The sequence below is a fragment of the Acanthochromis polyacanthus genome, chromosome 20 (genome assembly GCF_021347895.1).
Source record: "Acanthochromis polyacanthus isolate Apoly-LR-REF ecotype Palm Island chromosome 20, KAUST_Apoly_ChrSc, whole genome shotgun sequence".
Lineage (NCBI taxonomy): Eukaryota > Metazoa > Chordata > Actinopteri > Pomacentridae > Acanthochromis > Acanthochromis polyacanthus.
This window is the reverse complement of record NC_067132.1, coordinates 18,405,700-18,430,176: the sequence shown is the minus strand read 5'-3', so window position 1 is coordinate 18,430,176 and position 24,477 is coordinate 18,405,700. Positions and strand designations below refer to the sequence as shown.

Sequence of the window (24,477 nt, the reverse complement as noted above, 5' to 3'; positions counted from 1 at the left end):
AATGAGATTATTTTGACAGCAAGAATGGCACATTCTGCATTGTTCTGCTGTGTTTTCCTCTGAAGTATATGGATGAGTAATGAATTCAAATGAAAACCAACTTAAATGTCTGAGTAGGTGGATGGGCCACCATGAGCTGCTGAACTGCTTCAATGCTCCTAAACTGTCTCTTTATTCCACACAGTCTTCACTCTTTTCAAACTTGGTGCCTTTATTGCTGCCAGTGCGACTTAACTGCCATAAGTTCGGTTGGAGATTCAGGTGCATTACTACTTGTGCCTGTTGTAGCTTCAAGATGCAGGCCTTGAATTTAGGATCTGTGTGCATGTATGTACTTGTGAGGATCCCATGCTGTGCCCCTTTTCAGCAATTTGATTAAAGTCTCACGTGTCCCCAGGATGTGTCTTTCGATTTTCAGCTCAAAACACTACTAAAATGGTTCATTTTACACAAATGTATAATCTCTGGTTTTAGCCGTGTTCTAAAGGGGTTGTTTAAGTGTCTGTAACCCAGTAATGTCCCTTATTTACTATATACCTTACTTATTTAAGTTTCCACCAACTCTGAATGTCTCTCAGCTTTATTTGCGAATAGCTGAAGTAAACCTCTTTATACCTTATTGGCTTTACTTTATACCGCCAAGTTTATAACATCCACAAAAAAAACTATAAAAAGGGATTTTCACCATATGAGGCCTTTAAGTATATAATCAGAACATTCCCACGACCATTGCACTGTTCATACTATGCCTTTTTTCCTCTGCAGACTGATGAACAGGCCATGCTTGAGGACACTCAGGTTGCCCTGATTGACCTGGAGAAGGTCACCTTCTACTTCCAGCAGTTTGAAGGGGAGCCGCTGGTTGCCAGTGCGTACTTTAACAGTAGTTTCATCACAGAATCAATATTACACTTTTATCATTACTGCCAAAATTCTATGACATGTCAGTAAAGTTTTAAACTCTGCTCTGAATTCTGCCTCTCCTCTCCTTGACAGATATACCCATTTCATACCAGGTGGAGGGCACCCGCCAGGCCTTGAAAGTTTGCTTCTACCTTGAGAGTTTCTACTTCTCACAGCTGCCTTACAGGCTGAAAAATGGAGGAGGCATCAAAATCTACCCTGTGCTTTTCACACAAGGTATACAGTACCGGATTCTGGAAGTCAGCATGTCATGTGCAGATAAAAAGCACTTTATAGATGATCGTAAACCCTTGCAGATAGATGTGCATGCAGTACCTTAATTGCTTTATTTTTCATTTATCCCTCGACCCCTTTGTAGCACTGGAGAGTATGGAGGGATACTACTACAGAGACAATGTATCAGTGGAGGAATACCAGGCCCAAATCAATGCTGCCTCATTGGATAAAGTCAAACAGTACTACAAGAGACTGAGGTATGTTATGTGAGAAACACAAACCCACAGATATTACCCTGACATTGCATATCCTGTGTGATTTGGCAGTTTACTTCTAATATAAATCAAGATGACCTGCTCTTCAGTGGGGCTTGGCTCTCAACTCTCAGCAGGGTCTCAAGGTGATTGGCTGAGAGAAACACAGCGGGAATGTTTTATGATTGGTTGCGAGCACACACAGCAGGGGCTGCAGTGATTGGATGAGAGTACCCAGCATGTCACCAGTGCTGACGTAGTGCCTCCATACAGCTGCTGCACTCGGTTACCTCACACCCCATTGGTTTGCGGCACACTTGAGACCCTCTATGATTGGCCAAGAGTGGATAATTTAATGAAGTGGAGAGAGATATGGAGAAGACAGTTGAGGGATTTAATAAAAAAGAACTTGGCTTTATTTCACCTCCTGAATGTATAAGTGAATGTCAGGCCTATGCTGAATATCAGTGAGTTGCTAGTTTGGGATTTCAGAAAGTGATAATCACATGTAAACCAGCTGCTTCTAGAAGGATACAAGTGCTTGTGAAAGCACTTAACACTTCTTAGAAGACTATCTAAGGAGGAAATTGAACGTAACTTTTGCAAGATGTTCTATACTGGTGTTAGTGCAGATCTATTTGCAAGCCAAGAGGATGCTAGACTTACAGACAAATACACCTGGGCCTTTAAAGTTTCTTAATTGGACACTCTGGTATTATAGATCGAAGCCTTTTTGTCTTTGTGTTTGAGTTTAATGACCCAGTTTGTTGCACAGTTTCCAATGAACTACAGATGCTGTGATATCAAGAATAAATGACATAAACTGAAACCATCTTGGCTAATAGAAAGACTTAGTCACGCTCTTGGAAAGCTGTTTGAAGCCCAGTCAGAGTGGGATTTCCTCATTGAATACCTAGGAGGGCGACTTGGTTGACACGTCGGCTTTAACTAAACATCTGCTGCAGATTGCTCGGGTAATTAAATGCACAGCAGAGCTCGTAGAAAAACTTCTTCTAGTCATTTAGGGACAATCTTGTATGGGGGTTTGAATGATGTACGGTTCAGGCAGCTGTGTGCCACATCAGTCCCGACCCACCGCAACAAAACATTAATTTACTGACAATGCTTTCTGCAGAGTTTTAAATTAGTTTGTGGTGTTTAGTTTGATGAAGTATCCCTTTTGTGGAAACTCATCAGCTCACAGTGGCAGCCTCCAACTGTCTGTGGATTACAAACTTCCTGTCAGACTATAAGCAGCAGGTAAAGCTGGGGAAAATCACAGTCAGCACTGGCACCCCCCAGGGATGTGTGCTCTCCCCTCTGCTCTTCTGTCTTTACACAAACGAGCACACTCCAGGAGACCCATCTGTTCCACTGCTGAATTTTGAAGGAGGCGTAATGGTCAGCAGCCTCAACCAGAACAGTGATGAGTCTGTATAAAGACAGGAGGCTGAACAGCTGGCCTCTCATACAATATAAGCAACCTGGAGCTGAACTCGATCGTAACTGTGGAGATCTCAGTTGACCTCAGGGGAAGCCCCCATCACCATCTTCAAAAACGCCGTGGAAGCACCAGTTCCTGGGATCTGCTGTCTCCCAGGACCCAAAAACATATAGTGCGTCATCAGAAAGGCCCAGGAGAGGATGTACTTCCTGCCTCAGCTGCAGATCCAGTTCATATAAAATAATCCAGACTGTTCTCTGCTCTTCTATCACTGTCTGGTTTGGATCGGATACCAAATAAGACAGGAAGAGACTACAATGGACAGTCTGCAGGCCACCAAGACACCGATGACTCTTGCGATGATGGAGGTGTTGAGATAATGCAAATTTCCTGACACATTTGTGTACAGAACAGTCCTGTCTAGTCTTTTTTCTCTTTCCTACCTATATTTGTTCAGCTGTGTTGTCCTTGTTCTTAGCTGTTATGTTTAATCATGTATGGGTATTCAAATGAATGAGGAAGTGTGTCCAAACTTTTGACTGGTAATGTCTATTGAGAGCAAGACAAAAAAAAAAAAGCTGGAGCCAAATTTGACGTCAAGTAAGCCTGATTCTAATTCTGTGAGAAAAGAACTTCAAGTATTCTCTGAGTGTGGGATTTTTCAAAGCACAGCTGTGGAGAGCAATTTGTGCTGGGTCATTTAATCTTTGTGGGCATCACTCATTTCCAACTGCCCTTCAATCTCTTTGTGTCGTTATATTGTCTGCTCCATCCTCTGGGACCGTACAACCTTTTAACAGTAGAATATTGGCATTTTGTGGCATCCCTTTCATTTTATTGAGTTCTTTTTTGCAGACTGCAGTGTGGACAGTTGTGATCAGTATCTAAAATGTCATTATTTTAATTGTTTAATCTTTTTGTCTGTTCCTGCCTTTTAAAATGAAGTCATCCTAACAAAGTCAGATGTGGCCTAATGGTGGAATCAAACGTGCAGGACATTGTAGAAGTTTGACGTTTTCAGAATGGGCATTGTGTTTTGTGCATACATGTGTTGTATCAGTTTCTGCACAGTTTGACCTGTGCAGAAAGAGCCTAATTGAACTGACAGTAAAGGTTCCAGCAGTAACATGGAGCAGATGTGTCTGACAGGCAAGCGAGTGGCGCTGGTGATTTGGGGAGCATTAGAGGTGCTGGGTAGAAATGCAACTGGAGTGAAACTGTTGGAGACCGTACCCTTCTCAAACACTCCATCTCCTTTTCACAAAACGAATGATCGTTTCATTTTAAAGCTGAGGCTGAGCTCTCATACTGTATATAGAACACAGGGGTGAATCAGCGGGTGCAGAGTTGTCATGTATATCTCTGCCTAAAGGATAAATTTGCATCCAAGAAAAAGCTGCCTTTTGTCAAAGCAAAGAAGATTCGTGCAGGAGTTTGTGTTGCTGCTGAGGAATGATGACAGCAAAATATGTCATGAAAGACACAATGTAAAACACATGATTGGCAGTGGTGGGATATATTAGTATGTTTACTTGGCAGAAAATATGACTGATGCGAGTATTTCCATTTCTTGCTGCCATTTTTTTTCTCTAACAAGTACTTTAACTTTTGTTAAATTTTGACTTTAACACTTAACTACTGAACTGTCTGGGGTTGCAATAACTGTTTTTTTAATAGATTTCCATTATAAATCATTACTATTATAGATACACTGACTATTTCTTTATCCACATCAGTCTCCATGTAGTACGTTCAATTCAAAACTGCTAGTGAGTCATTCTTGTGCACGTGAAACAGCACAGGGAACTCTTGCAAATCTTCAGCAGGCGAAAGTTCTCGCTCCCACCCAGACTATTTTCTTGTATCAGTCGTAGTAAAGTAAATATTCCCATTTGGTTCTCGGCAGTCAGTGGTCTCTCTCCATGTTCTGTTACCAGTAGTTTTCTTTTGCCGGCTGCCATGCGTCTTTCAGCTGACCACAGACCAGGCCGTGATGTCACTCTTCTCTCCGTTGCAGCGTTCCAACCTCAGGCACCTCGTTATCCTTGGAGCCGGGCCACAGCAGTGTTGGGTTAAACCCACACTATGGGCCAGAGCCAGAGGCTGACTGACAGGCAGAAACAGCGCAGCACGCGCATTACTGAACTGAATGAACTGCGGGGCCAAGGTTCAAACGCTGTCATGTTGTCAACCCCTTCAGACAGATTCTCATTACACCTGAGACCCCGTATGCATTTGGAACCCCTGTGGTGTACTTTTAAATTGGATTTTCCAGCTATTAACATTGCATGTGGAGAAATAATGGTGATGATTATGAAAAAAGGCTTTTTCTATTAGAAACGGTGGTCGTGAGATCATTTGTGTTAAATGAAATTAAACAAAAATACATTTGCTCATGACATTGTGCCCCGTTCAAAACATAAAAAACGGACATGTTTTCTTGCAGAAGTGATTCACGTGTGCCTGTTCTTGTACATGCAGCATGTTTCATGGGGCAATCAAAAGCAAAAATATCTTTTTTTCTCCTCCACTGATGCCTTTGCCAGCATGTAGTAAATAATACTGCTGTAAAGGTTGCTCTTAGATTTCTCAGCAGCCTCTCTGTCTCTGGCTGTCACTTTCCCTACCCACACCAAGATACAGTATGATCTGTGCAAGCCCATAGTGCCTGATGAAGTCACGCAAGTCCTCCACAGAACATAAACCCATGGGCCAAATCAAGCAGTCAGCGGTTTATGGAGCCAGAACCTGCATTCACATTTTCAAGCCTTCATAAAAAATCTCCGCTGACATGTGCATTTAAAATCCTCAAACCCTGACATGTTCCCAAAGCGACAGTTTGCTTAGTCATAGACTTGCTGTTTGTTGTTTGCTTAAATCTGCTGCCGATTCCTCCTCGTGCCGAATCAGGAAGACATTTGAGAGTTTAATCGCGGTCATAAAATGATCATCTCTCGTCTTTTCAGTCATAAATTGCAAGATGAGCACGTAAAAGTGGAGAGTTTTCTCTCTGTTACCCCCTCTTGCCAGTACGAGAATCTGAAGAAAGGAAGGAAACACAACAGAATGAATCTTCTCCCTTTGGGATGCGGTGAGAATGGAAAAGGGAAGATTGAAGGGGGAATATATGGTGGAGATATCGGAGGAAGGATGAGGATGATGGGCTGAGGAGAGTCTGTGCTAGAGAGGGCAGAGTGGAGAGACGTGAACCGGAGCAGAGTCTGCCAATGTATTATTCATGGTGAAAGATTATTGCAGGCTTATGATTTCATCTCATTTTGCTGGTATTGACAGGAGTTTTCATGAGGGAGTTGGGTTTTCCTCCTGTATGCAGCCCTACTATTGATAGATCATGGCATGTGCAGCAGCTCCAGTATGCTCTCTACAATGCCTGCTGAAGAATTGCTCGTGTCTCTTGTCATATTGTTGTTGCAGGTGTAACAGTAACCTTAGAATCTAAGGAGGCATGTTTAAATCAATATATTCCAGTCTTATCGGGGGGAGTGGAAGCTTGCACTGCAGCCATTGGGCATTTCTCCCTAATTGAAACACATTTGGCAGTAGTAGGGGAAGTGTTTGGCGCTGGATCACAATCCAGCCTTGAAATTTCCTCGTCCCTTTGATAAAAACACTTGATTCATGTGGATATTAAAATCATATACAGTCTGACAAATGGCGTATAATAATATTGTGGTAGCTGAAAGACAGGCAATAAACTTGAATGCACAGCGTTGTCCAGGAGTTGGTATGTATTGTTATTACAGATGTGTGAATTTCATGCTTTGTTAGTTTAAGAGTCATCTCTCATCACTGCACAGCACAGTCATTTGTGCTCACAATATGTGCTCCTCCACTAGCTACAGGGAATTCACACCGCTTCAGTGTAGTTTGTTCTGTTAAGCAAAAATGCGAGATGATTGCAAATCAGAGTGTCAGTTTCAACTTTACCGTACTCCTTTGTGTGTAAATAGGCTAGTTAAAGTGCCAAATGTCCAACAATGTGATTATTGCTAGCTGATTAAGTATTGCCAACTCAAGATAGGCTCATAATATGCATAAACAGGCCCATATATCCATTTCCTCTTGTTTTACAAAGGGGGCACATGAATGCATGCACAAGCACGCGACTACAGCCAACAATGCAAGTCTCCCTGACAGTTTCCTTTGCATCAATCATGTTGTTTGTTCTCTAAGGACACCACCTCAATATATGCCCAGAAAACAAGATGATAGATGGTCTGACATCACTTCAGGTTGTTCAGCACGCAGTCGTGACTCCCACCCCAGTGCAAAATATCAAAACACCACCACAAATCTGTAGCTGAGCTCAGGTTTGCTGCATGTATCTGGCGATGTTTCTCTCCCTCCCTGGAGCAACGCTTTGCAGTAATGGTTGGGATAACAGTAGCTGCTGTTGCCAGTTCTTGGTCCTTCCGTCTGACTTGCATTAGGAGTGCAAGAATCTTAAACATTTATTCTTCAGGATGAGCAGAAATCACTCAGCTGCACTAGTTTGCTAAAAGTGGGATCTCTCAGATCGCTGCACCCTGAGAAATATTTTTACTTATTCAGATGAAAAATGTGAGCAATTATAGATAATTATGGATATTGATTCTGGATATTTTTTTAACTTCAGCAGCAGTTAGGTCGAGTATTTTTCCGAAGCAAGTATAGAACTTTCTCCACTTGAAAAAACGTACTCCAGCCTCTGCACCGGCAAAAGGAGTCCCAATGTCCCAATTCACTGGAGCTCTGAGGAAGGTGGTGAGGCTTCGTTCTGCTCCAGCTGGTGTGCACTGAACCCCTGTTTATAAAGCCTAGAGGGCCGAGCTGTTTCCATTTATCACTTCTCTTTGATTCTATCATTGAATCGCTGTAATGATGACAGCTCTGCACTTAGCGATGCTTGATACTGTAAAAAAGACCTTGACTCGTCTCTTCAGCAGTTTCTATTAGGAAAAAAAATCGCCTTTGTATGGAGCCAAGAATGCTTTGCATCTATTTATGTGCAGCAGCAGGATCATAAATTGGTTCACTATTTTAGGCCAGCGGCTAAGCTAGCGTTGCGTATGTGCATTACCTGTGTGTGTGTGTCCTCGGTGACAGTGATTTAGGGATAACATGTCTTTAACTAGCTCTGACACTGAGACACCATTAACACAGATCTGCTTTGCTTGTCAGGGACTGGACATTTGTTTCCTGAACTTGATTAACACTAAAGACTTTGAAAATGTCACGTGTGCGAGTTATTTTTCATCAACATGCATGCAAAATCATTCATATTCACAGATTTCATTCTATCTTTTATTTTAAAACTGTGCCGTAACATACAGACCAGGTGGATTTGACGCTGCATCCGCTGGCATGTGCTTTCATATTAAGCTCCGGTTGGCGCATAACTGGCCATAAATATTTGCCTGTGTAAATAGGAAGGAGGCGTGGGATAAGGAAATGACCTCCAGCACACTTCTCACACACCATTTCGCTGGTGTCAGTGCAGGAGAATCACCGTGAGCTCCTGAAAGCCCTCATTAGCCCCCAGGCAGCTCTGCCTCACTCTTCAGGGGTTTGTGAATTTAATAACGGTGAGTGTCATTCATCACAGCCTTGTGAATGATTTACATGGACCAGCATGCACCTCTGCGGGGTCGTATATAATCCCATAAATTCTAGACAATTTGCTTGTGTCCTCACGCGCGAGTGGAACCAAATCCGCAGAAAAAGCCTCATATTCGTCATATCTCTCTTGGTATTTCAGGGATCATTTATGTTTCTTTTGTACTTTTTGAATGAAGGATGTGATGTTAATACACCCATTCCCACAGCATTAGCCTGAAAACATCTGTGCCTCAGATTCCTCTTCTTTGACTCTGCGGCAGACTACTAATGCTCCTGTGCTGTAAAGGGCCTCGGGTGTCCTATTGTCATGAAGGAAGCAGAAACAAAGAGAATTAAGTATTCTCATTGGCCCAATAAAATAAAACCAGCTACACACAGAGCAGGTCATCTTTGGCTTGGAGCCAAATTTTCCATTAGAGCCCCATGTGAAAACCTATTGGCTGCGTGTGTGTGTGTGGTCAGTGGAGGTTTAGTTATTGCAGAAAGAGCTACAAGCAGGCTTTACCTATGCTTTTCTTAATCTCTACTAAAAGCAAAAATATGTAGGAGGGGGGGAAAGGCTGAAAGACAAGCGTGACTGCACACTGTTAATGTAGCCTTTCGTTTTTGGGGCACGCTGCTTACAAGATGGTGGGTTGCAGTTGTGATTGGCACAATTTCCTACAGAAATTTTGTGAATTAAAGAAGAAAAATTGTTATTTTTTTGTCTTTGTTGTTGCAGAATGCCAGTGGGTAAGAAAAATGATGACAAGCTAGCGCAAAAACCTACAGGGTCCCATCAATGTCCTGCCATTACAGTGAAGCAGCTCCAGTTGAGGGAATTAAATCTGAAAGCTGCTTTTGATGGAAGACAAAATAATAGACACCCAGTGGATTTTGACATTATACCTAATATGTATGTCATATTTTCTTAGCCACACAGCGGTGTGTTTGTGCGCTGTGTGTGGGCTTAAAAATTCATTTTTAACACAGGGTGAAAGTTTCTAAGGTGCTCACTTTCCAAAGCTCTGACAAAACATCATCAGTCGATGTAATGCAGGTGCTCTTTAAACCACACTTCGCTTGTACTCTGACGCCTATTATTTTGTCATTAGAGACCTCCAGGAGAGTCTGCGCTGTTCCTCAAGCTGTGGTTGATGGTATTTTTAGAACAACTCCTACAGCAGGAGGATGAGATAATCAGTGGGTATTATGACCTTGCGTCTGCAGAAGAAGTGCGCAAGGGCAAGACGAGGGAGCCTCTGTTTTGTCTGAAACAGATAAACAATTGTGTGTAGATGAAGTAGAGTTGGACAGTTAAACTAAAGTCGGCTTCTAGCAGACTGATTCTGTCATGCGCTTGTAAGATAAAAGTCTGAGCGGTTGACCGATAAGCGGGACAAGGGTGAGTGGACTGACAGTTGAAGTGTACAGATAAAACACCACATCTGCAACAAGAGCTGAAGCAGAAACAATTCCGGGTCAAGGTTTTGATTTACAATAAATTTTATTTTGTGTTATTACGCTCACACTGGCAGCATTTTATCGTCTCATCTCTGTTTGACCTGCTAGGAGAATGATGTTTTGTTTGGAAGCTGGTGGATCCGACTTTCATTTACTCCGTGGTTTGTTTCTCCACAGGACCCAGTCTGTAAACACCACACTCTCACACTCAGACAAATATGTACACGTGTGCAAACACAATATGGCTGCCAGGTGTTAAGTGGAGAAACTTTAATGAAGAAATCAAATTTTAAGAGCTTTGGCCATTCAATCCAACAACACCAAAAAATGCCAAAAATGTCGATTATCCAACAATTCTAGGTGTGTATTCCATGATGTAACGCTGTTAGTCCGTGTCGACTGTTGCATCTTTTCAATAATAAAGACATCTTGAACCAATTACAAGTTAGCTCCCTTTCAGCCCTTACCTGCTCATAGTCATTTTGCAGAACATGCAACAAAGTTGAAGAACAATTTGGCAGATGGGAATGAAATACCTGGAGACCTTCTACAAGAGAATGTATGAAATGAGGAGGTTCCTCATCTGCATCTCAGAATATGTGTGTTGTGGAATAGGAAACTTGCTGTTTGAGGTTTAATTAAACATTGGCTCACAAATCAGATTCTTAATGGCACAAATGGGTAAATTAAGTCTGCTCTGTTGATGTTAGCGCCTAGTTATATGTTCTGTATAAACGCTGGTACCCCCACTGAGTGCAGTTCTGGTACTACATTGCAACTTTAGCATCTAGTTAATATATGTATCTCACTGACTTTTCATTTTGACACGGATGGTTTATAATCACTATAAAATCTCGAATCAGGCATGTGTTAACTCTACTCTGATTAATTAATTTCATTAATATTGTGTCAGGCAGAAATATCACGGTCATTATGAATGCCTCCTTCGCCTGATTTTAATCACTTAATAGCAGAGTGAGTGCAGATGAATGAGATGTGCTTCACTCATTCTTGTAAACAATCTCCTTCCCTCTAAGCCTGTTGTTGCTGCATCTCTTAAAACAGCTTTTCTCCCCAATATTCTTCTATTTGTGACTTCAGAAATGTGCTGTGTATGTACAGTGTGACTGTACGTTAGATGCTATTACTGCTTCTGGCAAGAAATAATGGAGTATGTGATTTTATTACAAAGGGTTTAATGTGGTGTAGTGGACCTATTTTTAGCACACTGCTGGATTACTCAGATTTGATGGAGTCACAGACTGCTGAGTTTGCACCAGTAGCACTGCACCTCAGATGGACTCATTGCGGCATAGATCCTGTGTGTCTGCACAAGGACACCAGTGCAGTGCTGCCTCCTGTGGTAGAAGAAGGGAGTAGCAGTAGACTGACTGTACTCCATGAATGAATGAGGCAATGGCATTTGGAGTGATGCCCAGGACAAGAGATGCTTAGTCTGTGTTTCTGTCTAGCTGTGCCCAAGTTACTCTCATGATTGATAGTCAGATGGTGGCGCTCTGTAATGAGCAGGTGGCCTACTTTTCCCAGAAAAGCAGCCAGTGCTTCTGATGACCTAATGGTGCAAGGAAACAGTTTCGATTTCACGCGGTCAAGCTTCTAAATAAAAAACTGTTTACACCTGATTGTTAAATACACTCTACTGCAGTACATTAGTTCTACATGCATAATTTCACGCCCCACTGTAGTACAAATGTTCACTTTGAATTCTTTCATATTTGGAGTTTTTTTGCTCCTCCAGGGCTTTCTACCTGGATCAGTCCAACATGCCGCCCAGCTCTGCACCCAAAGCTGCCCTCATCGATAAGGTAAGATCGGCCTTACACAGCGTCATGCTGCATTCACAATGTAATGTGTGTCTGAGGTGTCCACTTGACTACTTGACCACTTCAGCTAGAAGGTCAAAGGCCCAGTCACTAGTTTTGACAACAAACAAGCACCAGATTTGTTCTACTTAGACTAGCTAACAAAAAAAATTCAACAATTATATTAATGTATGGGCTACTCCAACTGTTGAAATGTGTCTTTGTGGTGGTTTACACTTGCATTTAGCACTATCACTTGTGTCGTGGAACCACAGGGTCGTGGATGTGCTTTCATGTGTGTTAGAACATCCAAAGTGGCAATCACAAAATTGACTGGTAATAAATCAGACATTCAGTTTCATAAATTACCTGTTTGCTTTAAGGAAGTGGCATTGACTGCATCAGTATGAATGTATAGTAAAACCATAAACTGTTCACTGCCAAATATTAGGACTCTCACCTCAGCATGCTTTCTTCTCCTTCTTATCATACATCATTGAAAATGTAATTACTAATGCTGAATCTACCTAACAGAGGGCCACAGGCTGCTCATACTCTGCAGATGCTCTCTGTTTTTTATGCACTATGTTGCTAATAAGCAGTGTATTCTTCATGTGTCATCCCTCGCTAACCTCGCTCTCTTTGTTTCTGCCCAGTTAATGCGTCCCCTCAATGCTTTGGAGGAGCTCTACCGTCTGATGGAAAGTTTTATCAGTTGCCGCCGCACCGCTGCCTGTCAGTACACCGCCTGCGGGGCTTCTGGAGTGGGGCTGCTCTCCGTGGCCTCGGAGCTCTGCTCACGTCTGGGCGCCACACACATTGTCATGTGCAACAGCGGTGTTCACCGGTGAGTGTGTGGGCGCATGTACTGTGCCACCTCTTCCGCCTTTCCATGAGCCAGTTAAATTATACGTTCCTGATGATAATTTTCTTTCTTTCGCTTCTTTCCGTTCCCTTCCATGTGTCTTGCGTTGACACTACTCACCTTTACCATTTGAACCACAGTTTCTCCCTGCTTCTCTGCTCCTCTTTTTATTCACTGCCTACCTCTCAATTTCATGCGAGCCCTGCCCTCCTCACCGTGGGGACTTTCTATTAATACACATTTCTCTGCATTAATTAACAGCAGGATATTCCGCTTAATAGGGTCCATTGTTTCTCCGACCAGATTAGGGGCTTTAAGTAGGCACAGCACTTTACACAGGAAGGAGACAGGTCAATTACTTCCATTCTCATTGAATTCTATATGCGGCTGCCTAATTCACCTGCTACTGAGGGCATCATCCATCAGTGCACGAGGACAGAAATATCATGATCGTTTGTCACCGCTGATCTCCAGCTCCAGCGTTCATCTTCATCTCTTCTTCTGCTCTTCCCCTCTGCACGCCCACCCATCTCTCTGATACCCTCTTTCTTTACACCGTGACAGTTTCCATATCTTTTTGTCTCAGTCATATGCACAGGCTCACACACGTACGTGCGTTCATGCATTGACTGTATGAGACCGATGGCTTGATAAAGTGCTGCGGATGGAACCGCCTGGTTGCCAGAGCTCTAATAGAAAGTTCCTGTCTGTGCAGTGACTTCTGCTACTTTATTAAACTACAGCTTGTGTGAGTCTGTGTGTGTGTGCGTGTTTGTGTGTGTGTGAGCAATTACACACACTCTCCACAGCTCACCTAGACAGGCAGGTTAAGTGTACCATGACACAGCAGGTGACAGGGGTGAGCCATATTTAGGATTATTTGTGAACCAGCTCTCGCCTTAAACACTGTTCTACCATCCAAAGCTGCAGAATGATGGGCATGCTGGATTCACAGCCACGGGAGAGTGAATCACAACACTCTGCCTGATGCACAAATCTTCCAAATCAACGTCAGCCAAGGTTGTTTTTTTTTATTTTATATATATAACCCACAAACTATTGGCAGATACAGATTATATAGGAAGAAACCAATCTCACTGCTTCCCCTGTATAATTTCGAATGTTAAAATATCCTAAAACACATAAATGGTGAGCTCACAAGCAAAATATGGAATAAATGAAAAACCTATGAAACCAAGCCAGTAAATTAGTAATGTGGAAATTGCATTATCAGTGTGGCAGCTTTCTCAGGCACTATTGATTGGATTAGTTGGCTTGATGGATGAGTTTTAATAACAGTGAAAGCGTGATATTTTGGGGGCATCAGCAGTTTGCAAAATGCTGCACTCCTCTCTTCTCCAGATTTTTTTTGTCCATCACCCTCCATAAAAAGCATCAAGGAGGTAAAAGTAGAACTCGCTGTTTGACAACAAAACAGCCTCCACATTCCAAGGCACTAGCTTGCTAAAAAAAAAACTAATTTTCCCATGTTTACATCCATTATAGTGAAAATCTACAGAGTTTACAAGAAGTTGCTACTCAAATATATATTTATGTTTGTCCTGAATATGCATTTCTGCCTTTTCATCCCTCCTTTTGTTCAGGTTTTCCTCTTCCTGCGGTCCCTATCTTCTGTCATTCTTTTCCTCCCTTTGTGTTTGTCTCTCTTGTTTCTACTCATTTATCAGTATGGACTCAGCACCGGAGAAGCACACAGTGTAAATGGGATATGGGCTGGAACGACATAAAACAGATGGATATAAATCATCTTGTACTATCTCACCAGCCCTAATGAAAAGGGAAACTGTGCAGCCTCACACACACACAGATTTTGTTCAATTCCTTCATCCTGCTCCAGCTGAAGAGATATTTAAAGATCCTCTGTGGGTGACTCCCCCCCCCTCCTCCTTTATCGGTGTGGGAAGCTCAAAATGGGTGCCTGAAATATTCTGGGGTGGCCTGTGAAAGGACATCTTTTGCAATTCTCCACTGGGATATCTCTCGGCGCATACTGGAGATGATTGCTGGGTTCATTACTTTTATCGCATCATGTTACTCTGTCGTAAAGTTATGCAACTGGAACTCAAGGGGACTTCTTAATCTTGATCTGATTGACTCAAAGTAACGGCTTCTGGCAACAATAAGTCCCTCATTGCACATCAGTTCTCTCTTTTTTTCTTCTTCTTTTTGTTCTCATTCGGTGTGAAACCCTACCATGAGAGACGGAGATATTAAACCCACAGCTCAGATTTCTTAGCAGCCCCGTGGCGATGTTGCTCAGTGAAGGCGAGCCTGGCAGTGCTGGAACTTTGGACAGTTCAATTTGCAGTGAGAAAGCCTTGGATCGATATGCTAGTACAGCTTGTTATCATAGAAAGGTCACCCAGCAGCCATGACACCCGTCAGCGGCTCTCTAAGGATTTCTCCACATGCTGCCATCTGCGTGTGTGAAGGCGAGAGAGAGGAAAAGTGTGACTATGTATGTGCCTGGGAACAAAGTTTGCTGTAGCTAATGAATCACACACTCACATCAGCACTTATGTTACACACATCACGCCCTCCTGGTGGTGAGAGTACAGTATATAGCCTCTGCACACAGGAGACACACTGACTTGTCCTTGGGCCCTTCTCCCTGCAACGAGCATCAATCCCGGAGATGAGGAAAACAGGGGAGCCTCTTTTCATGCCGAAAGTCTCCCGCAAACTTCCATCCTCTTGCTTCTGCTCACTGCATTTAAAGCGAAGATCAGGAGGCTTGTTATTCTCTTGATGCTGCGTGTTTGCTTGCTGTGATTGACTTTTCAGTGGCAAGTGAAATGATTCATTAGCGAGGAGACGAGCGAAGGTGGAGCAGCAGGAATGCGATGGTAATGACAAGATGTCAAGAAGTGTAAAATGCGCTCGTGGGGAATTAATATGGTTGATGTGAAGCGCTGGAAGAAGCGATCAGAGCAAATGTAGCAACATGGCAGATCAAAAATACTTAATTGGCAGCTAAATGTAGCTAAAGTCAAAGTACTAGTTTTTATATATAGATATATATATGGCATCATGAGATTGTTATTAGTGAAGCATCAGTCTGTCAGCAGCATGTTATTGTAGTAACTACTGCAGGTGGAGCTAGTTTGAGCTACTTTATATGCAGTTTTATATACAAGGACAGCCGATAAATCTGAGAGCTCTTCGGATGATTAATGAGAGAGGAAAGAACAAAAAACAAAGTTATGAAATGCAAACCTGTTTTCAGCTTTTAAGCTTTTCTCTAATCATTGATTTTTCATGAGATATTAGACCATTTGAACATTTATTGAAAGGCAACCATGTGAGAAAGTAAAAAATGCTGCTGAAACTGCCAGCAACTGTGTAAAATGTGACTCTTCTTTTTGACATCAGAAGCCAAAAAAATGTTTGAAAACACGAGTTTAATGTTGAACAGTTGTATCCTAAAAGTTCGTTCTAATATCTGGTGTGACTATAAATGTAGCGGAGTAGAATATACCATGTTTCTCTCTGTAAATTGAGGGATAAAATAAATATAAGCATTTGAATTTGTTAGCCATGCTACATGGGTAAATGTACCACAACCATATGTGGGCGAAGCTGAGAGTTTGGCGTCCTTTTGTTTTCTGTTTAAGTTTTTTTTCCATCTCAGATCTCACTTTCCATCTCCATCTGTTGCAAAGACTGTTTTACTGCCGTGAAATCATGTTGAGAAAGTGAATGAGTCACTGCTGGCGGTTGTTGTCACTACAGATGATTTTCTTGTATCAAATACAGATTACACATGTTGATTACGAGGCATCAGTGAAGTAGGAAAAGACAGTAGGTGCCCTTTGTTTATGGCGTAATGATACTTTAGACACAAATCTGTTTTAACGGATACATTATTTTGCACTGTGATCATTTGGCATCATCCAATCCTGCAGTGAGAATTGGATACATCTGCAGTAGGAGAGGTATTGTCACTTTTATATTCTGAGTTTATACTTTGTGTCTGACCTGCAGCTGCACCCTGAGTGTGACACTGGAGCAGGCCATCCTGCTGGCTCGAAACCATGGCCTTCCCCCTCGCTGCATCATGCAGGCCACTGATGTCATGAGAAAACAGGTACTCTTTTTGCACGTACACACACACAGCCTCTTTTTTTATTTCTACTCAGCCTCCTGCTACTGCTGCTACAGCCTTTTGTCGCACCAGTCCCTGCAGTGACATTTTCTCTCTCGGAATGAATTTGTGTTTCAAATCCACGGCGCAATTTCTGCATCCAGAGTCATTACATAAACTTTATGCTTCATTGAATCAAATAGAAACAGTTGTGCCATTTTAGCTTCCTTAGTCAACGTTTGGTTTCTCTCAGACACTATTACATCAGTAAGAATGCAGTTTTTAAAGGCAGCCAGCAGTAAGTCCGGTGATGAAAGAAGCGTTAGCTGCTGTCCACATGAAAAATCATTAGCTCTGCTCCTGCCTACATTATAATTTCTTTTGCCTCTTTGATTGTTTCACCACCTATCTGATTTCAGCCTGATCAGATGTGCATTCACTGCTAGCAGAATGTGAGTCTTGACCAAATGAGAGAGTAATGAGACACTGTAGAGTCTCATTGGGAGTCTGGAGCTTGTTTGTTCATCTGCATGTTTATTTGGGGTCGAAGGAACACATTCTCAGCACTTTATCGCCGCATGCATATTTTAACATGACATAACACTCCAGCCATGACCAGATCTCGGTCCACAGCTCAGAGTATCGGTGGTTCTTATGTGGCTGCTTGCAGTGAGAGTGGAGGTTAGTCGTGCAGGAGGAAAGGCATTTCATTTCTACACCCAGAGAAATGGGATGGCAGCCAAGAAGATGCAACTCTGTGCATCGTGTGACCTTGACTCTTACTGTATGTACATAGCTGGGGAAAAAATCCATCTTGTGCAACGTGTGATTTGAGATAGTTTCAGGTATGGGGATTTACTAGTTTGGCTCACCGGAATGCAACTTTTTCTGCCATTGGTCATTTCCTGTTTCCTCCCATCATCCTTGACCCGGACACAACGGAGGAGAGATGATTCAGTCCAGATAGAGAGGAGAATGGAGTCTGATCTGCTGTGTGTTTGTGTGTACGTGTGTCTGCTCTCAGACTTCAGCTGATGAATCTGATGAATATGAATATTACGCACGGTTTGAATGACACCTCTTCTTCCTCGCTGAATAGTCATACTTACTTACAAAAAGGTCATCAGCACGGCATCCAATCCCATCAGGGCCCATCCATCAACCCAAATAACCTCATTCAGGATGAGAATGCGTGAGTGATTCTGGCAAAACGGGTCTAATCACAGCTTAATTTGTAAACGTCTGCTTGAAATTTCCAATGTTTGGTCTGTATAGAAAGAATAGAAAGCTAAATAAGCCGAGTGGTGCGATAACTCATGGTTTTATAAAGGCTAAGGAATGTATTTCAGCCCCATATTCAGAGAGAAGATGACACTGCTGTTTAAGATGGCTCAAATGGGAAAAAAAACAAACAGATTCAGCATGCTAACATTAAGCTTTTTCCTTAGTAATGTTCAGTTTACTAATTGAAAGTTAAATAGATGTTTTACTTTCAATTAAGATCTTGGCACAAGTGTCAGTTAGAAATGACAGTTTTAGGTGCAGATTCATCATATCATCAGTCAGCTAAAGCAGACGAGTGAAAACACATTAAAAAAGCTACTAAAAACATTAATACAGAAAACATGTAATTTTTGTATGTATGAGTGAAGTGATGTTCATGATAAAGCATTGGAGGAATGTGCAGACTAGCACTTGCACTGTTTACATGCTGCTGTTCCTTGGACAACCATATTTATTTTATGTATTTATTCAATATATTATTGAAGCCAAGGATTTCACCCATGCTAGCGGTATTGCTATATTGATGGCAATGTCGAAAAGTTTGTTTTGCTGGTTGCAGTCCACTCTGAAATATCCTAATAATTAGAGTTTGGAATGCCTGAAACCTGATATAGCAATGTGTGTTTTCTACAGGAGTAATTGTAATAACTGTGACTATCTCTTGTGTTTTTTTTTTCTTACCACAACAGACCAATATTGCATTTTATTCAATATTTGATTTATGACCAAATAGTCCAATTAACCTCAGCTATACTTAGTGTTTGCTGCTAATTAGCATATGCTAACATGACAAAGTAAAATGATAATGGTAATCATCATAGCTGTTAATATGAGTGTGTTTGCATTGTGAGCATGCTACCATGTGGACATTTGCATCAGCATTATAGAAGCCTGTACAGAGCTGCTGCTGTGGCTGAGGTTGTTCTTTGTTTGTTAAAGCATCATTTGTGGATGTGCATACATAACGTTCATTTGCCACACTGTCGCATCATCTTCCCACAAGATATTTAATTTAGGACATCTCGGACATGTAAATCAAGTTTCACTCACTGAAATGACTGTAAATCCAATCATAGCTGAGGCACATACTGTACCACATGGGCTCAGATGTCCTGAGCAGTGAGTCTCTGGCCTGATTCCCATTTGGGGACTGTTTGCTGCATGGATTCCCCAACTCTCTTTTCTTTTCTCTCTCCACTACCACTATAAAATACAGGCGTGAAAAGAGGCCAAAAAATCAGCATAAAAAAGAGCTTTATTTTTAATTTTGTCTCCAACTCAGCTGATCTTCTCTCTGTACTGTGTCCTTCAGGGACATTAGGGGGCATCTCTGTCCGGAGGCATCACAATGAATGGCTGTGATAGGCATCGAATAATTGCTGATGCTATCCTGTTATCTGGACGTGACTCGGGTCAGACACTGAGATGGCAGTCTGCAGAGTTGTAACCGAGAGGTCAGCTAATGCACTTCGGGCTGGTCGCTTCCTCTGTGCTCAGAGAGGAGACAGTGATGACCTCTTCAAAAAAAAAAGCACTTGATTGTGTGTTTTTTTTTTTTTGCTTACTTCTGTGCAGCACAGAAGTACAGAGGGTGTATTTGTGAGTGCAGGTGTCTCTAAATTGAAAGCCTAAGTTGCTTCCTGCCCCCCTACAGCTGTGTATATCTGCCGACTCTGCGCACAGCCAGCAGACTAAAGGAACATTAGCAAAGAGCAGACATGCTCCTGACTGAGCATAATCAAACTCTGTAACTCACACACACGCACAGATACACCATTCATCTTCCACATTCCTTACTGCTTGCTTTTATTTTTCCTTACAACGCTATTCTGCATGTTTGCATTTGCATACATCGCTAAAAAGAAATTTTAGGGTCTCCTCGTGCGCCGTATGACATCTACTTTACAGCATCCGATATTTATAGGACGTGGTTTAGCTAAGAATTTATCTGTTTTCTATTGCACTTGACCGCTCGTCATTCAACGCCTGACAAGAAGCAATCTCACTGGGGAGAAACTCATGTCATCAAACAAAAACTATTGCTAGAGATGTGTTTGAGCCAAGACGATGTCCAGTCATAGCTGCTCTGTAGGCCCAGTGGACTTGTAAATCTACTCCGTAACAAAGGCCAAAGGGAAACCGTATATCTCCATAGAGTTACATACTAAACTCAAAAAGGCCCCAAAACTTTCCATTCCTCCCTGATAAAAGTGAAATATTGTTAGAAGTGCACCACATACTGTATAACGCCAGACAGCAGACAGTTTGAATAATGCTGCTCAGCAGTTTATTCCTTCTAAAAGCTGAATCACCAGTCTCCTCAGTGTCATTTTTGCATGTGCAAAGCTTTGGGCAAAAGCATTTTTAATACTCAGAGGGCACAAATGTTCTTTGGCTCGTTGTCTAAGCTTTGTTTAAGCTCTTCTCTCTGTGGTGTTATTCTTAGCTTGTATTTAGGGCCGTTGCATCTCAGCCGGATCCATGATGTCATGAATTATTGACGTCTGTTTGCCTTTCAGGGAGCAAGAGTTCAGAATTCCGCCAAGAATCTGGGAGTGAGAGATCGCACGCCGTCATCAGTCCCAAGGTAAAACTGCAGGCACAGGCTGTTTATGTGTGGCACCATGACTGTATTAAATTCAAGGATATCAGCATTTCCTGCCTGCCAGGCAGCTGTTGGTTTCTATGAGTGTCATTATGAGTTTAAAATTCCAGCTATGTACGTGCAGTAGTTTGTGCTGACTGTTGAATCTTGTATGGCAGAGCTGTCTTAAATGCAGTATCAGTGATTTAAAAAAGAAAACGGCCTCTTTTGCATTCTACAGAAGCTATTGTGCCATGTGAAAATAGAGTAAATTCACCCAATAACTAACTGCATAAATAAACAGTCCACTGAAAAGTATGCATCTGTCTAAAAACTTGCTCTATCAGCAGTAATGTACACACATTATTTAGTCAAAGGGCTTGAACATGAAATAAGCTTTAGTGCATGATGTCCATCTGAGTGGTTATTAAAAGTAGCCAGAAGTACGTGCATTTGTTCTATACATCTGCCACATACTCATTTTACTCCCATTAGGAGCCAGATGCCAGATGCTCAGTAGCTTTAAAGGGAGGACGACTGCCTGCGCCATTTGGCTGTGACATATAGACTTTGTGTGACAGGCAGCCCTTTTGAACCTTTTAGTGGAATTGACAAATACAATTAAGTAGCAGGATGATTAGTGTTGAGACATGGTGGTCGCGGAGCAAAATTGCTGCACTCTCTGTAGGTCTATGTCATAATTGTTGCAGCGTAAGTGGCTGCTGCAGAATATGTGTGGCCGTGAGAACATAGGGATCCTCACTGCCACTGATCTGCAGATGAAAGGGGACAGTTAGATTTTAGTTCGAGTTTACCCTGCAGTCGTGCGGCGTGAACTCAGTCTCATCAAGATTAAAAAGAAGGGAGTGGTGCTGTCGATTATTAGAACTACAAAAGAGAACAGCGCTCTGTTAGGATGCAAGAAGGACGGCTGATACTGAGGTAAAATGAACTGAGCGTCCTTTGAGCCGTCCTGAATAATGGAAAATAACCGTTAGTAAAAGAATGTGTTCTGTTCATTACGACAGAATAGAGCAGAATAGACTATATAAAGCATATAATATGAGAAGTGCATTGATAGACTTGACATTTTCATGGTAGTAGTAAAAACTATTATGTCAGTGTGAACCTGTCTTATTCTTGTCCAAATGCAAACAGCTGCTAGCCTAGCCGCGCTAGACAACCCACACCAATGAATTTAATTCTCTGCCAGGGTGGGTCTAGTTACCCTCCATAAGGCTCGTGGCTGGATTCTCCTAAAACTGGCCGGACCAATCACCATGAAGTGTAGAGTCAGAAGGCGGGCGTAACGAAGTGACGACAGAGGTGCGACGATTCTGACAGAAACAACCAGCGCACAATAAACAGTTCTCTTTCGACTCAGCTTTGGCCACAGCCCTTAAAGATTTGAAGCTAAAATTCAACTTGAAAGATAAACAAAGGACGGCACTGAAGTGTTTCATTGAGAAGAAAGACGTATTTGGACTTATGCCAACGGGATATGGCAAATCCGTAATATACCAGTTGGCTCCGCGGTTGGGAAGCTACGTCAGCCTATTCGTTGTGTTGATTGGTTGTATACCTACCCAATTGCTGCAGAGGGATTTGATAGACAACCTTTTAGCCCGCCTCCCTCCCTGTCGAGCTTCCCTGGACCCTTGTGCCGTCAGAAACATGGGTGTAGCGTGGCTAGGCTAAACAGCTGCAGCTCTTTCATAATTCATGTGACATTTAAAACAAAGTGTAAGACTTCTGTATGATTTAGAGTTGTATATATTTTTTAAAAAACTGTCCTCACAACGAGATATATGTGCCGTTTATTTTGTACCAACAACAAACACTAGTCATTTGTTACAGTTTGAACATATTTAATGTCGCTTCACTTCGTAGCGCCAAGCCGAATGTGTGCTGCTAAGGATAATTACTTGTCCAGTGCTGACAGCTTTCTTCCTGAAACTGCAGCTAAATTTCTGGTAACACATCTGAGGCACCGAACAAAAGAGTCCGTAGCCCGGAGACGTGAAACCGCTCGGCAGATTACTGCTCAGGTTTCGCCGTGTTGCTTATTGCTTACGGCACTACGTGTTGACTGTAATTAAACATCATGTCGCATGTGTGTTTCTCTGATCAGGTTGTACAAGCTGTGCCAGCCTCCGCCCCCAGATGGTGATCCATAATGCATCCAGGAAGATGCCGAGGAAGTCCTGAGGAATGAATTCCAGTCGAACTTTTCCCTCCACCGATGGATTAACCCATTAAAGACAGCTGTTGGGTCCATTTTTTTCTGTCCAGAATAGGTGCCTAAAGTGTAAATAGGATTTCCAAACCCGAAATAGTATTTTAATGCTTTATATTTTTCACTGTTGTACTTTATACATGTTTTGTTTTTGCTATATTTTATTGTGTAATGCATCAGACAAGACAGCAGCTCAGAATGATTAAACAAAAGATTTACACCCAGAGAAAGGAGCTAAATGAGCTCAATGAAATCCTATCTATCCCGTTGGTTCACTGTCTGCATATTACGGGCTGAAAATTAAGTTTGTTTTTATGAGAGACATTTGCATTTTCATATTAGTTTAATTTGCATATGAAGTAAAAAAAAACCTATAATATTGATTAGGAGCATACTGGATGTAATTTGGCACTGTGTTTGTTCAAATTAGCCAGTAATTTGTCTGCTTCTCTTCAGCTCTGACTTCAATGCCTTATCAGTTCTGCCAGGATTGGGTAATCATATGAATGTGTGTGTTTGTGTGTGTGTGTTTCTCCATGTGTAAATATACATATTTAGCAAAAAAAAGACTGTGCTGATAGAGTCATCCTGTTGCTTCTTGAAGACCGTTACATGCATGCATATGACGATTCTCAATGATTTATCAGTATTAACATAGTAGCTGTTGGTAAATAGAGCTATATTCTGTTTTATTTCCTTTTTTATATTGACAGTACTCAGGATTAAAGCATCCCCGTATTACTTATTATTGGATGTTGTCATTTTAGGGTGGAGCTCACTACTATGCAATGTAATGAAATACATTAAAAAAAAAAAAGCTCTAGTAGTGTTTCCTATTTACTGTATGTTTGATCAATGTATAAATGAAGGCTGACTGTTTTTCTGCTCCATATTTCCTACAAAACACTAAAATGCTGACTTGTATACAGTTTGTAAAAAAAAAACCAAATATATTAAAGCTGATAACAGTGGATGAACATTTCTATAGTTGCAGATTTCTTTATTCTTTAGATGATATGTAGCCTTACAATAACAATCTTGATGTAGTCGGCAGAACTGCTTATGGGTCATTCCACCTCAGTTCTCCAAATTCAGACCATCTTCAATTTGGCAGATTATTTTTTAAGTGGTGAATATTGATTGAGTTGGCGTTGATGTGAGTTGATGGTGAGTTGGTCATAGGTCACATTTGGTTTTTTTTTCTTTCTTAAAGAGGGTGGTCATAATTTTTGCTTCTTTCATTCACCCCAATTTGTGGAGTAATGTTTGAACTGCCATAACCTGAGAAATAACGTAGAGTCCTGAAATTCTGCAGGCTAATTTATATGTGCATATAGTCTTCAGTGGTAAAATCCTGCTTTGATAGAATAATAAAAACTCAAATTGTAAATGGAAATTTGGTCAAAGATTTTCCATATTTTTGTTTATTTTCATATTGTACCAACCACAAAACCTTTAGTGTTCACCATAACGGCTTTTTTTTGTTTGATTTGTTTTGTTTTGATGCACTATGATTTGGAAATCCAGGATTTTTCTTTTAGCAAAGTAACATTATTGTATAACTCCTCCAGTTGGGAGCACTTTTGGAGTGGTTTCATCTATCATACCTGCTAATTAATTGTCTTAACATTGGTTATAAATGCAAAAAAAATTCAAAAAATCTCATAATGTAAGCGTCTT

At 41.6% G+C, this 24,477-nt stretch overlaps 1 protein-coding gene across 1 annotated transcript in view; it reads left to right on the top strand.

Annotated features, from left to right (window-relative positions):
* Positions 1-23,776, top strand: part of prex2 (phosphatidylinositol-3,4,5-trisphosphate-dependent Rac exchange factor 2) — a 98,473-nt gene extending 74,697 nt beyond the window's left edge. Inside the window, exons 34-41 of the mRNA XM_022206485.2 lie at positions 766-868; positions 997-1,140; positions 1,283-1,397; positions 11,660-11,726; positions 12,380-12,570; positions 16,594-16,696; positions 20,497-20,564; positions 22,693-23,776. Of these exons, the coding sequence (XP_022062177.1) occupies positions 766-868; positions 997-1,140; positions 1,283-1,397; positions 11,660-11,726; positions 12,380-12,570; positions 16,594-16,696; positions 20,497-20,564; positions 22,693-22,738 (837 nt within the window). The 3' untranslated portion in view covers positions 22,739-23,776. The remainder of the gene's footprint in view (positions 1-765; positions 869-996; positions 1,141-1,282; positions 1,398-11,659; positions 11,727-12,379; positions 12,571-16,593; positions 16,697-20,496; positions 20,565-22,692) is intronic.
* Positions 23,777-24,477: the final 701 nt, after the last annotated feature.